Source organism: Suncus etruscus, chromosome 10 (genome assembly GCF_024139225.1).
Source record: "Suncus etruscus isolate mSunEtr1 chromosome 10, mSunEtr1.pri.cur, whole genome shotgun sequence".
NCBI classification, from domain to species: domain Eukaryota; kingdom Metazoa; phylum Chordata; class Mammalia; order Eulipotyphla; family Soricidae; genus Suncus; species Suncus etruscus.
Genome location: NC_064857.1, coordinates 1,707,368 through 1,723,527, shown reverse-complemented (window position 1 = coordinate 1,723,527; position 16,160 = coordinate 1,707,368). Strand labels below are relative to the sequence as shown.

Sequence of the window (16,160 nt, the reverse complement as noted above, 5' to 3'; positions counted from 1 at the left end):
GGAGGCACCACCAGCTAGTCCGTTATCAAGTATTCAAACTCTGAAGGGGCAGGCCTCTATGCCAGTCTGTTCTACGTGCATGTTCACCCTGACTTGCAGAAGTGATAAGGCCTAGTTTTTAAAAATTGACTACAAATAGTCTCAAAGTTTTCATCTTCCTTGGACAGCCCAAGAAAGTTTGCATCTTTACTGTGAAACCCACCCAGATTCAGTTCGTCTAGGAAGTCCCTTACTTACTGCACTCTAATTTTGATTTCAGAAAAGTTGAAAAGGGAAAGGAAAAACCATTACAGAGAAAACCAATGACCAACACATCAGGAGAATGACAATGGAGACGCTATCAACGGGGCTCTCCCAGAAGGGGATTCATGAGCTGTAGTACTTGATGAGCTTCTCGTCTGTAGGTTTTAGGATTTTCTTATCTGCCATATTCACCACCCAGCCAGGAGCAAGACCGAAGAAAATCTGCCGGGGGTCCTTCCGCGTGCTAAGCATCTTGAAGAGTTCATCTTTTGTGATGTCGGGTAAAACATAACCATACTTCCTGGCGAGTTCGAGTCTTGCTTCGGGAAAGTTGGCAGGATCCGCCAGGTAGCCCCTATTCTTGGCATCGGTATAATATGGGACCAGGGTTTCGGGGGGCAGCATCCGTTTGGGAATGGGCTGTCCACGCAGGAAGAATGGCACAGGCTTGCACAGAATTTCTTTATAAATGAAAAAAGATTTTAAATAAAGAGATGTCACTTTGACTACACAATTCACGAGGAATACTTCAAAATCGAACTTAAATTGACCGACTTTCTTGTACGGCCAGTACAAGTAGTGGGGCATGTGCCCAAGATGAGTATCAGCAACTCACAGCTCCTGAGCACTGTTGGGCACAGTCTAGAGGTCCAGGCTCTGCCAGGTCAACCTTGGTGTTTCTCAGCACCACAGGACCAGGTGGCAGCCCACCCTTTGGCCCAGATGGCTGCACCCCACACCAGAAGTGGGTCTTGGAACCCCAGCCCAGCTGGAGACCTCCTCATCCTCTTCCCTCAAAGATCCTGTCATGGAATAGAGTTGTCTTAACAACCCTAACTCATAGCTTTCTTCCCTTATCCAAATGCCTCTTCTTCTTTCTTTCTTTTTTTTTTTTGGTTTTTGGTTTTGGGTCCCACCTGGCAGCGCTCAGAGGTTACTCCTGGCCCCACGCTCAGAAATTGCTCCTGGCAGGCTCGGGGGACCATATGGGATGCCGGGGATTCAAACCAATGACCTTCTGCATGAAAGGCAAATGCCTTACCTCCATGCTATCTCTCCGGTCCCTCTTCTTTTTTTCTTTTCTTTTTTTTTTTTTTACAATAAATTAAGACAGTTTAAAGAGACCCTGTAACTAAAAGGAGAGCGCCAATAATGGTATGTAAAAGTCGAATTTCAGGGCCATATTTCACTGGAGCAATAAACCAGTGAATAGGATTCTTGCCATGCACACAGCTGACCCAGGTCTGACCCCTGACATCCCTTATTAAGCCCTGAGCACCACCAGGTCTGGCCCCAAAACAAACAAAATAAAAAATAGAATTTCATGAATGAGTGGCCGGAGTGATAGCACAGTGGTAAGGCATTTGCCTTGCATGCGGCTGACCCAGGTCGGAACTGGGTTCGATCCCTGGCATCCCATATGCCCCCACCCCAAGCTAGAAGCGATTTCTGAGCACATAGCCAAGAGTAACCTCTGAGCATCACTGGGTGTGCCCAAAAAGCAAAAAAAAAAAAAAAAAAAAAATTCATGAATGAATGCAAAACCATGAAGCATTTATCTGGCATGATCTGAATGGACATGTTTAAGAATGATATTTTAGGGGCCAAAGAGAGAGTACAGCAGGTAAGGTACTTGCCTGGAACATGTTAAACCCAGGTTGAACCCTGGAACCCCACAAAGTCCTCTAAATCTTGGGAGTAAGTGTTGAGCACCAACAGGTGTGACTCAAACACCAGAACAACACAAGGAATGTTGCTTCTCAATGCACCTAGGACCATGTCTTGTGTGCATCAAGTCCAGGCTCAATCTCTGGCTTTGTACACAGCCAAGTACCACAGGGAGCTGCCAGAGCCAAGAGTAGCCACCAACAACCACCACCCCGAAAATGTGTCGGGCACAACCACGGCCCAAGAGGACACAGAGAAAATGCAGTGGGCAAGGCACTTGCCCTGCATGTGGCCAACCCAGGTTCATTCCTCGGCATTCGTTATGGCTGGTTCCCCCAAGCAACACTGGAAGTGGCTCCTGAGTACAGAGCCAGAAAAGAGTTCTGAGCCTCATGTGCCCCACCCACTCAGAAAAGTCTTTGTTTCGGAGGCCCGAAGCCAGCGCGCAGAGGTAGGGCATTTGCCTTGCACACAGCTGACCCAGGACAGACCAGGGTCCAATATCCGGCATCCCATGTAATTCTCCCAAGCCTGCCAGGAGCGACTTCTGAGCGCTGAGCATCACCGGGTGTGGCCCCCCAAAAGTCTTTGTTTTCAATCTAGAAAATAAAATAAAATACAGTAGCTTGGCAGAAAGAGTGTCCCCAGGGCAAGCATGGCTACACGGCTCAGCACCATCTGGTCTAGTCAGTCAGAGAGGTTCCCCCAGGATCACCTGATACAAAACAAAAACAGAATCTTAAAAGTAGGGGCCAGAGCAATAGGACAGCAGGTAGGGCCCTTGCCTTGAATGTGGCCACCTTGGTTTGAACCCAGCACCGTCTCCTTAGCACCGCCAGGAGTGATTCCTAGTGCAGAGAAAAGAGTAACCCCCAAGCACTGCTGGGAGTGACTCAAAGACCAAAAGAAAACATTTTTTTAAACTTAAAATTAACTTCCCCTTGTCGTCCATGAATAAATAAATGCCTGAGGAGGTCAGCCTCGATTCATTGCAGAAAACACTTCATTTCCCCAAATGGGTGTCCTAAAAGTCAAAGAGACTTCTAGATCTCCTAGTGAACTGATTTCTAAGCATGGCTCAAGCGTGAGATCCAAAGATCAGATTTGAAAATGCCTGACAGACAGGCTGGAGAAATGGACCAGAGAGATAGGAAAGCCTAGGGCAGAAAACGGAGGGGTCCAAACTGCACGCCCCAACACCAAAGAGCCTTGTGGGAATGTGGGCACAGCAGCTGGCAGACAAGGCACCCGGGAACAGCTTACCGAGGCTCCGAGGGTCGTAGAAGGCCGTGGTGACGACGCCCCCATTCTTCTCGATGGCAGCAATGGCGAGCTCCGAGGCCAGCTGCACCTCGATGTTGACCTTGGCCGTAAAGCTGTCAGCACCCTGGAGTAGTTCACAACCGTCCATGTTAGTTTTGGATGACATAAGAGTCACTTCACAGGGACAAGCTGCTCTCAAGGTGTCCCTGCCCACGGGAAGCCAAGGTCCAATTTCGGCCACCTCAGGCGCTGCTTCCCATGCTCGGTAAGCCAAGACATCTGTTTTCACATTGTCACATTCTCATACTGGCAGGCTCCCATATGGGTCCTCATTCCAAGTCGGACACTTAAGGATCATGGTGGCACTGTGACAGAATCACTACAAAGTCCATTCCAGACATGGTGGCACTATGGCATAGAGGAGCCAAGTCCACTGTCAATAACCCTGAACGAGGGTCCTGATGCAGATGTAGTGACAGCAAATGTTTTCATAATATGCGTCAGGGGTGGAGGGTGGGGAGGGGGCTGGAGGGATAGCATAGCAGTAGGGCATTTGCCTTGCACACAACTGACCCAGGACGGACAGTGGTTCGAATCCCGGCGTCCCATATGGTCACCCCGAGCCAGCCAGGAGCGATGTCTGAGCACAGAGCCAGGAGTAACTCGAGCACTGCCACCGGGTGTAACCCAAAAATAAAAATATATAAATAATATGCACCAGAAAAGGGATGAAAACTGACCTTCCTACGCCTCTTAAGCAAGAGGCCCCAAGAGAGCTGAAAAAGTGACCCATAGAAGAATCAAGAATCTGACCAAAGTATCTAAAATCTGGAGAGGTCTGTGACCTTGGGCATAAAAGGCAAAAAGGAGGGGCTGGAGCTGTTCAAGTGTTTGCCTTGCACGCAGTCAGTTCGGGTTTGATCCCAGCAGCCATAGGGTCCCAAGCTCTCTGGGAGTGACTCCTACGTGCAGAGCCAGAATAACACCTCAGTACTGCTTGGTGTGACTCTCCGAAAAAAACCAAAACTGCAAAAAAGGATAATGGAATGTCACCTTACTTAAGACTCCTGATTTTTCCTAATTTTTTCCTATTTTTCTGGCAAGTTAAACATGAAAATACATAAATTGCACTGAACCAGAAAAGGCAATTTGGGTTCACTTAGGGTAAGAGATGCTCAAATTCTACTCAATTTCTAAACAGGTTCTGATTATCCGTACTTTGGGGAGATAGAACAGTGCTTTGAACACTGGAGCAACAGTACAGCGAACAGAGAACTCGGCTTGCATGCAGCAAACCCAGATTCGATCCCAGCTACCCCTTACAGTTCCCAGAGCCCCACCAGAAATTAATTCCTGAGCGCAGAGCACCAGCAGGTGTGGCCTCCTCAAAAATGTTATTGCTGGGGCTAGATAGGTAGTACAGAAGGTAAGATGTACTTGCAGGTCCAGACCTGAGTTCGATCCCCGGCATCCCATAGGATTCTCTAAGTCCCACCATGAATGATTCCCGGTTGTATAGGCAGAAGTAAACCCTGAACACTGCCAAGTGTGGCCCAAAAACAAACCAAAGAAAAGTTACTCCTGTTTTCATGCAGTTAATATAAACTAGCTTTCCACTATTTTGATAATGGTGGGAAAGTTAACTTCTGAAAATCAATTGTAAGACATATTTTTCATCTATGATATTGGTCTGCACTTCGACAATCAAATCAATCTTAGTTGGTAAAGGGGTCAGAGCAATAGCACTGTGGGTAGGGCCTTCACTTGCGTTGCACACGGCCAACCCGAGCACCTCCAGGAATGAACAGAGCTAGGATAAAATAAGATCTTGCCATACTATCTGTGCTTCTTTAATTACTACTCCATGCACCAGCATTAGTTCCAGTAATACCAGTTCTTCCAAAGCAGGTATCTTTGTATTCTTTTTTTAATTTTGTTTTTTCTTTCCCTCACATGGCTAATTTCGAGAATGGATCAACCAAGTTACAGAATTATGAATAATATACAATCTCACTTCCACAACTGCTTTATGTGAATTTTCAAGATGCTGCTTGCTAGTTTAATAGACACAGCCTAAAGTCTGGTCCCATGTGCAGTGTAACAGCTGAGAAGGTTCCATGTCAATTTACATTTATTACATGATACATGCTCAATGGACTAAATGAGCATATTATGGAGGGTTTCTTTTCTGAGGGGTGGGAAGGTGTTTGGGGGTGGGCACACCTCAGTGCTCAGAGGAAACTCGCCCATCTGTAAGATGCTTCATCTTGGCAGTGCCCCAAAATTCTGAAGTGGAAGGACCCGAATCCAGGCCTCTACAGGGCCAGGCCTAACCCACTAGCCCCTGTCCTGGTTATGTTTTCCATATCACCTTTTCAAGACAATTGTCTCCAAAACCTTTTTTAAGTGGTTCACCTTTTTTTGTCATAAAAAGCTTTTTCCATAAACCTATGCTTCCCTCTAGTGGATGCTGGGTTACTTACATGGCAATGTTACTCCATAAGAAACAGCACGCACTTAACAATGCACAGCTTATTTATTTAAGACATTCCCAGACAATTCTTTTAGTTTGTTTGTTTTTGTGCCATATCCAGCAGCACTCAGGGTTACTCCCGGCTCTGCATTCAGAAATCACCCCTGGCAGGCTCAGAGGCCATAGAGGATGCGGGATTTGAACCACTATCTGTCCTGGATCAGCTGTGTGCAAGCAAATGCCCTATTGCTGTACTATCTCTCTCCACACACACACCCCAGCCAATTTTTATAATGTGAAAACCTCTTGGGGATGTACTCTTGAGAGATAGTACAATGGGTAGGGTCCTAGCCTTGCACACAGGCACCCTGGAGTTTCATCTCCAGCATTCCATGTGGTCCCCCAAATCTGCAAGGAGTGATCCCTGAGCATAGAGCCAGGAGTAAGTCCTGAAAATTGATGAGTGTGGCCCCCCAAACAAAATAACACTTTAATTAAAAATGAAATAAAACAGAAAACCTTTCTGCAATTAGAACTGGGTGAGACTCATTCCCTCCCTTAAATCCTGAGTCACTAATAGATACGAATAGAGTGAGTTAGACCAGTGGTCGGCAACCTGCGGCTCTCGAGCCACATGTGGCTCTTTACACGTTTAATGTGGCTCTTCTGTGTGCTGGGCGGCCGCTCCAGGAGTCAGGACTCTGCTCCTAGCCTCTGCCAGTGCGCGCCCTGTGTGGCTCTCACAATAAATTTCAAACGTGGTTTTGGCGAGATTTGGCTCAGTTGAATAAAAAGGTTGCCGACCACTGAGTTAGACAATGAGGGGAACTCAGGACCCAGGAAGAAATGGCAGATGCTGAGTCTCGGAAGGAGGGATAAGCTCAGCACTGCATGGCCCCATAAGCGCTTTGAAGGGTCCCTAGGTGTGGCCCAGACAAGAGGTCCCCGAGACGGCCACCATACTGGGCCAAGGCAGTGAGTGTCAGGCCACCCCCAAGAAAGTCTAGGCTGCCACAGGGCACCCTACAGAACACACATGTACAAAGAGGAAGCCCTGGGCAGACTGGCATTAGGGCTAAGACAGGATCTGACCCCACTGCTCTCCAGCTACTCGCACCCCCTAACAGTCTGAGCAGGAGGAATTGTGTGTAAGCCAGGGTCGGGCTCCCAAGCTACAAGCAGCTGTCCCCTTGGGATTTCTTGTGGGCTCTCGCAGGGAGGGGGTGGCACTGGGAGTCCCACCACCATCCACTGTCACCACTGGCACTTGCCGGGGACACAGGAATGACAGAATCAGAGCCTACACCAGTGTAAGGACACACAAACCCTGTACCCAGGGCAATGGGGGACCCTCACTGCTTCCTCCCAGAGCCCAACTGCGGCTGATTCTGCGGAGGCTACAGCTCTCCAGGCTTTGCCAATCTCTGAACGTCTGGCTCATGGCTGTGTAGAAGAGTTAATGGAAGGTGTGATGGGGAGGCTGCAGGAAGCACTCTACCAGAGAAGGGGTTGGGGTGGGTTCCACAAAAATCCCAATAGGGGGCCCGGAGAGATAGCACAGCGCGTTTGCCTTGCAAGCAGCCGATCCAGAACCAAAGGTGGTTGGTTCGAATCCCGGTGTCCCATATGGTCCCCCGTGCCTGCCAGGAGCTATTTCTGAGCAGACAGCTAGGAGTAACCCTTGAGCACCGCCAGGTGTGGCCCAAAAACCAAAAAAAAAAAAAAAAAAAATCCCAATAGGATATTTGTGCAGGAAACCAGAGGGAGTGAAGGTGCACACAAGGGCACAAAGGACCCTCCTCCTAGAAGATGGTAGGTTGGTTTCTCAAACCATACCATTAGGGTTATGAACACTGAGGAAGGAAACATATATGGGGTGGGGAGAGAGAGAGAGGGTGAAACACTCATATCATGGACATCAGAATTAGCCTTTAAGGTCACTGAATAAATAGGGGCTGGAAAGACGGCACAGCAGTGGGGCATTTGCCTTGCATAGGGCTGACCCAGGAGGGACCCTGTTCGATTCCCGGTGTCCCATGTGGTCCTCCAGATTGCCAGGGGCGATTTCTGAGTGCAGAGCCAGGAATGACCCCTGAGCACTGCTGGGGTGTGGCCCAGAGGTCAATGGGTCAATGAATCAATCAATCAATAAATAAAGTTAAAAAAAAAAAAGAATAATAAAAAGATGATGACTGAAAAAAATTCCTGGGGCAGGAAAGAAAGTAAAGGTTGAGATAGGTCGCCTTACACAGAGCTGATCCTGCTTTGATCCCACCACTAATAGGGTCCCCCAACCCTTGCCAAAAACAATCCCTGAACACAGCTGGGTATAACCCAAAGATTCCCGACCCCAGCTCCCAAAAAGGAATCATGTCCCTGCTTACCTCTTCTACTAGCTGGACACCATAATCCCTCTTGAAAGGCTGAATGGTCACGCCTCTCCCATTCACCAGCTGGGTTAAGTCAATAGGCTGAGTAGGATCAACACGACCCAGATCAATGAGATACTGGAGTCTATTGAGGCTCAGAGGCTGATACTGGCGTCTGAAGCTACAAGACAAAAAGTAAGGGTAGAGCTTAAAACTCAGACTTCTCTTTCCAAAAGGATGCAAGAGCTTTCCCTGCACTTTTCTCTATGGATTGAGATGATAGAAGTAAAGCTCTCCTGAGAACCACAAAGAGGTGGAACATTTCCTGACATGGGAGAATGAAACAAAAAGCAGTGCTCTTCTATTTTAGCAAAATATCCGGGCTGAGAAGGATAAATACAGAATGATATCACTTATATGTGGTATTTAAAGGAACTGCGTGAAGAAACGCAATGGTTTCAATGGGAGCTGTCTCGAACACCTTCGTCCCAGAGTTAGAAACTGAGTGGAGGAGGAGAAAAACAAATATGAAAGGATAGGGGTCAGGGACCAAGTGGCATCAGGTGCTTGCATGCAACTAACCTGAGTTTGATCCCTGGCATCCTGTATGGTCCCTCAAGCCTGCCAGGAGTGATTTCTGAGCACAGAGCCAGGAGTAATGCCTGAACAAGGCAGGATGTGCTCCCCAAAAACAACCCACAAGCAAGAGAGCCAGCATGGAGGGGGCTGGAGCTCTGGGGCAAACTGCTACATAGTGTAGGGAAAGAGAAAGAGAAACGAGGTACATCTGCCTGATGTTGCTTGTGCTATGGATTGTGCCTGGCTTGAGGGCCGGGCCCTCTGGAGCCCCCACTTGGCCCAAGGCTCTCAGCCAGTATCTTCCTGGTCCCACTGGCCCTCAATTGCCAGGCTTCTGGTCAGTTGCAGGGGGAACGTATCCTAGTCTACTGGCAGTTGGGGGGGGGGAGGCGACGGGGAAGGGTGGCTATCCTCACCCCTTAAAGATACACTAACTTTTTTTTGTTTGTTTGTTTTTGGGCCACACCCGGCAAGTGCTCAGGGATCACTCCTGGCTTTATGCTCAGAAATCGCTCCAGGCAGGCTTGGGGGACCATATGGGAAGGCCTTACCCCCATGCTATCTCTCTGGCCCCTACATTAACATTTATAAAGTAACAGACCTAAGGGAATGGCAGGCTGGTAGGCAAGGGGGGTAGTGTGGGATACATTTGGTGAACATTGGTGGAAAAAAATTTGACAATGGTGATAGAGATCGGCCCTGGTTCAATATATGTCTGAAACCCAACTATGAAGGCCTTTGGAAATCACAAAGGTTTCAATAAAATAAAATAAAATTTTTTTAAAAAATTTAAAAATGTCCTGGCTGGTTGGGTATGGGAATCAAGCTGTGAGGGGCTAGTCCTCCATGGGTGAGGCCTGAGTATCGCTTCCCCACTCCATCTCCAGCTTCAAAAATGACATGGGGCAGTCCCACAACAAAAAATTAAAATAAAAATAACCTTTTTCTTGGGGCCGGTGCAGTGATACAAGGGGTAAGGCGTCTCCCTTGCCGGCACTAGCCTAGGATGAACCGAGGTTGGATCCTTCAGTGACCCATATGTTCCCCCAAGCCAAGATCGATTTCTGAGCGCATAGCTAGGGGTAACCCCTGAGCGTCACCAGGTGTGGCCCAAAAAACCAACCTAATAAATAAATAACCTGCTTCTCCCAGCATAAACTTCAGATAAGTGAATCAATAAACATGTGTAAACTTTAACCCGCTACCCAAAATAGCTCACATAGTGGCTGAATAGCTAAATGGTCTCAGTTACCAAAGCAAATTTCTTTTCTATGTTATTTCTAAGTCTCTGAACAACCCTGAAGACCAGTGTCATCTCTGACAGGTATGCATGTAGGCAAGATTTCATTACCAAAAGGGGCACAGGTGTTTGCTTCAGAGTGAATAAAGCTGGAGATAGTTCAGGGCTTAAGGTGCTTGACTGGCACAAAACTGCCATGAATTCAATTTCCCCTAGTGACCCCAATAAGAGGCAGAACTACTACGGACCCTGCAACCCACAGGAGTGATGCCTTTGCCAGAGCCAGGAGGAAGCTTTTGAATACAGCCAGGAATAGACCAGAAACCAACCATAACTTTTTTTATTTAGCCACTGAGAAATTAGTTATTTATGACTGGGTTCCAGGCATACGATATTTCAACACCGATCCCTTCACCAGTGTCCACTTCCTTCCACCAGTGCCCCCACCCTCATTGGTCTCCCACTTACCAAGCTGCTTCTACAAGAGGCATTTTTAATGTTTTTGTACTGTGGCTTAGTCACTATTGCTAGGATTTCATACATCGCATCTTACCACGTTTCAGCACTGCCTTCTGGTTAGGTTGAATGCTTCCCTTCATCACAGACCTTACCCCTCACCCTGTCCTATCACTCAGCCTCAACTAGCACAAACAAAAAATTAAGCCCAACTTACCTATGGCCTTCATTGAATCCGTACTTGGGGATTCGGATGTAAAAAGGAGTTTGGCCGCCTTCAAAGCCAAGTCTGGGCCGGGTCCCTCTCTGCCGCTCTCCCTTATGGCCTCGGCCACATTTTCGACCTCGCCTCCGACCTCTGGGACGCCTTTCCTACAAAGATTGCACAATGTGCACACATGTATTTCTTTTTTAATAAAATTATTTAATTGAATCACCGTGAGATAGGTACAATGTTGTTCATGATTTTCAGTAATACAATGTCCCTTCACCAGTGCACATTTCCCACCCCCAATGTCTGGTTTCCCTCCTGCCCTCCAGTGCCTGCCTGTAGCAGACATGTTTTCTCTCTAATGTACTATGGTTTGCAATATTTATTGAAGACTATCATGGCTATCTCTTTACCTACTTCTAGCACCCAGTTCTTGTCCAGAGTGATCCCAACTATCATTGCCATAGTGGTCCCTTCTATGTCTTAATTGTATTTCCCTATTTGTGACAAGTAGTGTCAATACAAGTGACAAGTTGCTACAAGAGACAAGACTCCCTGTCTTGTCACTGGGAATTATCAAAATTCCCACAATTATTTTTTTTATATCCCACAAATGAGTGCGATCACTCTATATCTATTCCTCTACCTCTGAATCATCTCATGTCACTCAACCTAATACTCTCCACATACATCCATGTCTAAGCAAATTTCATGGCTTTGTTTTTCCTTAGAACTACTTAATGTGGGGCCGGGCGGTGGCGCTAAAGGTAAGGTGCCTGCCTTACCTGCGCTAGCCTAGGACGGACCGCGGTTCGATTCCCCGGCATCCCATATGGTCCCCCAAGCCAGGAGCGACTTCTGAGCGCATAGCCAGGAGTAACCCCTGAGCGTCACCGGGTGTGGCCCAAGAACTACTTAATGTTCCATTGTGAAGATGTACCAGTTTCTTTGTCCACTCATGTTTCCCAGCCCTTGGGTTATTTCCAAATTATGGCTATTGTGAATAGTGCTGTAATGAATATAGGAGTGAAGATTTTTTGCATTGGCAAACACATATTTTTCAAGTTTCAATTTGCCCCTCTGCCATCTATTTCCTGTTAAACCAGTCACTGCAATTAGCCAGCTTCAGCAAACACAATGATGTCCCAAACCTGATCCTAACCTAACCTGAACTAACTCTAAACTGCATCTTTGCCTAGGAAACGAACTCCAGGTTGCATCAAAAACAGCAAAGGAGGAAGATCTTGCACAAAATTGGAAAGGAAAAATTAATCCTAGATGTAAGCATCCTAGCTGTTTGCCCGACACTCAGTAACTTTTAGTTGAGCCCTATCATTGTCTCCTTTGTAGTATTTATCCCTTTATTTTTTGTTTTTGGGCCACACCCGGTGACGCTCAGGGGTTACTCCTGGCTATGAGCTCAGAAATCACCCCTGGCTTGGGGGACCATATAGGACGCCAGGGGACTGAACCATGGTCCAGCCTAGGTTAGCGCCTGCAAGGAAGAGGCCCTACCGCTTGCGCCACCACTTCGGCCCCCGTATTTATTCCTAACTTGGAGGAATTTTTCTTAATGTACTTCCTGTGACTTCACGAGCACCGTTTTTAGAATGCCAGTATGCCAACATTATAGCTTTCAGCTGTATTAAACGATCTGCAACAGTTATCTAATGAAACAGAGCAATTTTAATATTTCCTTTAAAAAACATATAGTGGCGAGGCTGGAGCGGTGGCGCAGGCAGTAGGGTGTTTGCATATACATATACATATGTTTAACATAATATATAACACATGTCCAGAGAGTTACATATAATCTATAATCATATATAGTATAATGTATATCCTATGCGTTACATAATGTATATTGTATAATATATATTATACAAATGGTGAAACATGGTATGCTGGGAACCCAACCATCTATTATATATAATTGTAGAATATAAAACATATAGACTACATATTATAACATGTATAAGACATACACATTATAAATGCAAATACATACTGCTGACCATGATTTATTATTAAAATCATAATTGATGATTGGTTAATTCTTTGATCAGTGATTCGTGGGCATCATTAATACACGTGCATGCACCCCATTAAATGTCTGCATCCAATTACCGGTTTCCTGGAGCCCGGGTTGGGCTTCAAGTTGGCGAGGCTCACGCGGGGCAGAGCCCGGAGCAGATCCAGGGCCCCCGAGCCCGACCCGCGCATGGATCCCGCCATGTTGCGCGCCCGCTGCCCCGCCAAGGGCGCTCACGTGACCTCGAAGGGCCGCTTTGCGGCAGAGGCCCCGCCCCCGGCGTGCTCCCGCGCCCGAACGGCCAATGGGGACCCGCTCGGCAGGGCGGCTTTACGGCAGAGGCTACGCCCCTGTCGTGCCACTGCCGTACCGGCCGCGGGTCGTGCTGGGAGCTCCCGGAACTTGGGCCTGGGACTTGACTTTGCAAAGTGCACGTTGATCTTAGTATTGGGGCCTGCTGGCCTAAATCTCAGGCATCCTGGGTTTAGGCGTCCAGGCTGCCTTCGCCTTTTTTATAAAATATAATAATATAATAATAATAAATATAAGATAACAGTACTAATGATATAATGATATATGATAACATACAATAAATACTATTAATAAATACTATAGCATAATGATGATATATGATATACTATCATAAGAAATGCTATTGATAATATATGATAGATATATAATAATATATAATATGATGCAATATAATAAATAATATTAATAATAAGTGATACAACACAATGGATCTCTCTCTCTCTCTCTCTCTCTCTCTCTCTCTCTCTCTCTCTCTCTCTTTCTCTCTCTTCCCCCCCCCAACTAAACAGAGGCAACATTCCACCTGCTGGGTACCAGAGGTACTCTCTTGAACATTAGGATTGTGGGTAGCACCATCTCATCATAGTCTCTTCTAGTGAGTTAGGATCTGGTAGAATTTCCGTAGGTATTAGTTGAATTTTGTGCTCCTTGGACAGGGTTAGTTTTGTGTGTGTGTATAGATACTGCAGAATGTACCAGTTCAGGCCCGTGCTTTGCTGTTTTTGGCAAAAGAGCCACATATTTTAGATAGAATATCATAATCTGCTTATGCATACTGAATTCAAACTGCTTTACCATAAAATGGAAATCTTTCTAAGCGCCTTTGGGCATTAGTGGATGAGCCTAGTTCCTCAAATATCACAAAGGTGGGGACTAGATAGATGGTAGCGGGTAGGGCATTTTCCTTGCACGTGTTAGACCCAAGTTCACTCTCTAGCATCCTATATAGTTCCCCAAGCACCTCCAAGAGTAATTCCTGAGTGCAGAGCCAGGCAAGCAGAGCCTGAGCACTCTGGGGTGTGACCCAAAGTCACAAAAATAAAACAAAACCCCAAAGGCCAAAAAATAAACAAAGGTGTGTCTCCTTATTCTCCTACAAAGCCAAGTATCTACCTTTTAGCCAAACTGAGAAGCCAGGTCATATAGGGATCTCTTCTTTTTATCATTCACGTTATTGAATCAAAGATATCAGAGTTAAATAATAGAGGTCAACCATTCAAATAGTGCAGGAAAGACTAACATGGCAGTTAAGGTTCTTGGGCCGGAATGATACCACAGTGATAGGGCGTTTGCCTAGCATGTCAAACCAGGGTTCGATTCCCAGCATCCCATATGGTCCTCTGAGCCTGCTAGGAGCCATTTCTGAGCACAGAGCCAGGAGTAACCACCCCTGAGTGCTGCTGGGTGTCTCACCCCCCAAAAAAAGAAACCCAGTTAAGGTGTTTGTTCTGTATGCCGCTGATCCTAATTCAACCCATGGCACAGGGCACAGGATCCCCAGAGCACTGTCAGGAGTGATTCCTGAGTGAAGAACCAGGAATACACCCTGAGCACTGTCTGGTGTGGTTCCAAAGCGGAAAACAAATTGTACACATAGCAAACACCCTTAAGTACTCAGTCAGTCTATACTTGTAAACTCCTATTGTGTTTTTCTTTAGATAATCGAAGCATCTTTTCCTTCATTCTTTTTCAACTCTAAAGCTGAAAACCCATTTTGCATACTTAATTTTAATATCTTAACTTTTGTGGATTTTTTTACATTTCATAACTTTCTTGGGGACATTCTTGTAATTTTTAAATAACTTATCGAATTTTCTGTCCTCATCTTTCAAGAATGCTTCCGTCTTGTTTCACTTGCTGGATTTCTATGGACTTCATCCTATATTTGGAAAAGAGAAATCAGCACAGGGGTGGTTAAGTTGCTTGCTGGGTTCAACCACCGGCATCACATCGTTTTCAGAGCACCTCCAGAGTCCAAAGGAACAATATCTAATCCCATTACTACTCCTCTTGGTTCAGGATCTGAAGAAGCATTTGGATGCTGGGATGATGAAAAAGGCGCCTTTCTTCCCCCTCCTAGAAGCCCCTGTCCACCCACCCTGGAACCCCACATTTTGTGGGCAGGAGTGATGGGGGAGGCATGTGTGTCGTTCACCAGAACTAAAGAGTTTGATCACCGTCACCATGTGCTTAGCAGCTGGAACAAAGGGAGTCAGTGGTTCTGGAGCTATTGATCCCCTGGCTATCGATCATGCGTAATTGATCCCTCCTACTCTGGAGCTATCGATTCCATTGGTATCAATCATTTGTGATCGATCCCACCTATTCTGGAGTTATCGGTTCCATGGCTATCAGTCATTTGTGATTGATCCCTTGGCTATCAATCATTTGTGACCATTCCCACTATTCTGGCGCTATAGATTCCTTGGCTACTAATCATTGGTGTTCAATCCCAGCTGTTGTGGAACTATTGATCTCATGGCTACCATCTGTGATCGATCCCACCTATTCTGGAGCTATCGATATCATGATTATCAATCATTTGTGATCAGTCCCATGGCTACCAATCATTCGTGATTGATCCCACCTGTTCTGTAGCTATCGATCCCATGGCTGTCAATCATTCGTGATCGATCCCATGGCTATCAATCATTTGTGATCGATCCCGACTGTTCTGCAGCTATTGATCCCATGGCTATCACTCGTGATCAATCCCAGCAGTTCATGAGGTATGGATCCCATGACTATCACTGGTGATTGATCCCACTTGTTCCGGAGCTGTGGATCCCACGGGTATCAGTCAATCATTCGTGATCGGTCCCACGGCTACCAATCATTGGTGATGGATCCCAGCTGTTCTGGAGCTATCTATTGCATGGCTACCAATCATTGGCGATCGATCCCAGCTGTTCTGGAGTTATGGATCCTATGGCTATCAGCATCCGTGATCGATCCCGGCTATCAGGAGTTATTGACTCCATTGATAGCAATCATCCGGGATCGATCCGAGCTCCCCGGGCCTGTCTCAGGAACTGCCTGGAGCCGACTCGGCCATAAGAACCAGCCGGAGACAGACAGACAGACAGACAGACTGACGGACAGACAGACAGACGAGCCAGCCAGCCAGCCGGCGACCTTCCCGCGGGTCGAGGCGGGCTCCTGGTCCCGGGCCCGGCGGGACCAGCGCGGTTCGGTCCCCGGGGCCAGGCCGGACCCAGCGGGCGCTGCCCAGGGACGGCGGGACCGGGCGCGGCGCTCCCCAGGGCCGGGGCGGGCGGGCCGGACGGGACCGGGCGGCGGGTGGAGCCTCGGGC

The 16,160-nt window shown here is 47.1% G+C and overlaps 1 protein-coding gene across 1 annotated transcript; it reads right to left on the bottom strand.

The window, feature by feature from the left end:
• Positions 1-335: 335 nt before the first annotated feature.
• MRPL15 (mitochondrial ribosomal protein L15) lies at positions 336-12,749 on the bottom strand. Its single transcript, XM_049781929.1, has 5 exons — positions 12,630-12,749; positions 10,509-10,663; positions 8,032-8,197; positions 3,175-3,298; positions 336-704 (listed from the first exon to the last, which is right to left on the bottom strand). The coding sequence occupies exons 1-5, from the start codon at positions 12,735-12,737 to the stop codon at positions 367-369; spliced, it is 891 nt and encodes a 296-aa protein (XP_049637886.1). The 5' UTR covers positions 12,738-12,749; the 3' UTR covers positions 336-366.
• Positions 12,750-16,160: the final 3,411 nt, after the last annotated feature.

Bases quoted from the DNA above. Each gene is read 5' to 3' on its own strand.
- MRPL15 (XM_049781929.1), bottom strand. From the start codon at position 12,737: ATGGCGGGATCCATGCGCGGGTCGGGCTCGGGGGCCCTGGATCTGCTC. The intron at 8,198-10,508 runs GTAAGTTGGGCT...TTTGTCTTGTAG, and splicing joins GGATTCAATGAAGGCCATAG to CTTCAGACGCCAGTATCAGC. The intron at 705-3,174 runs GTAAGCTGTTCC...TCATTTATAAAG, and splicing joins CTACGACCCTCGGAGCCTCG to AAATTCTGTGCAAGCCTGTG.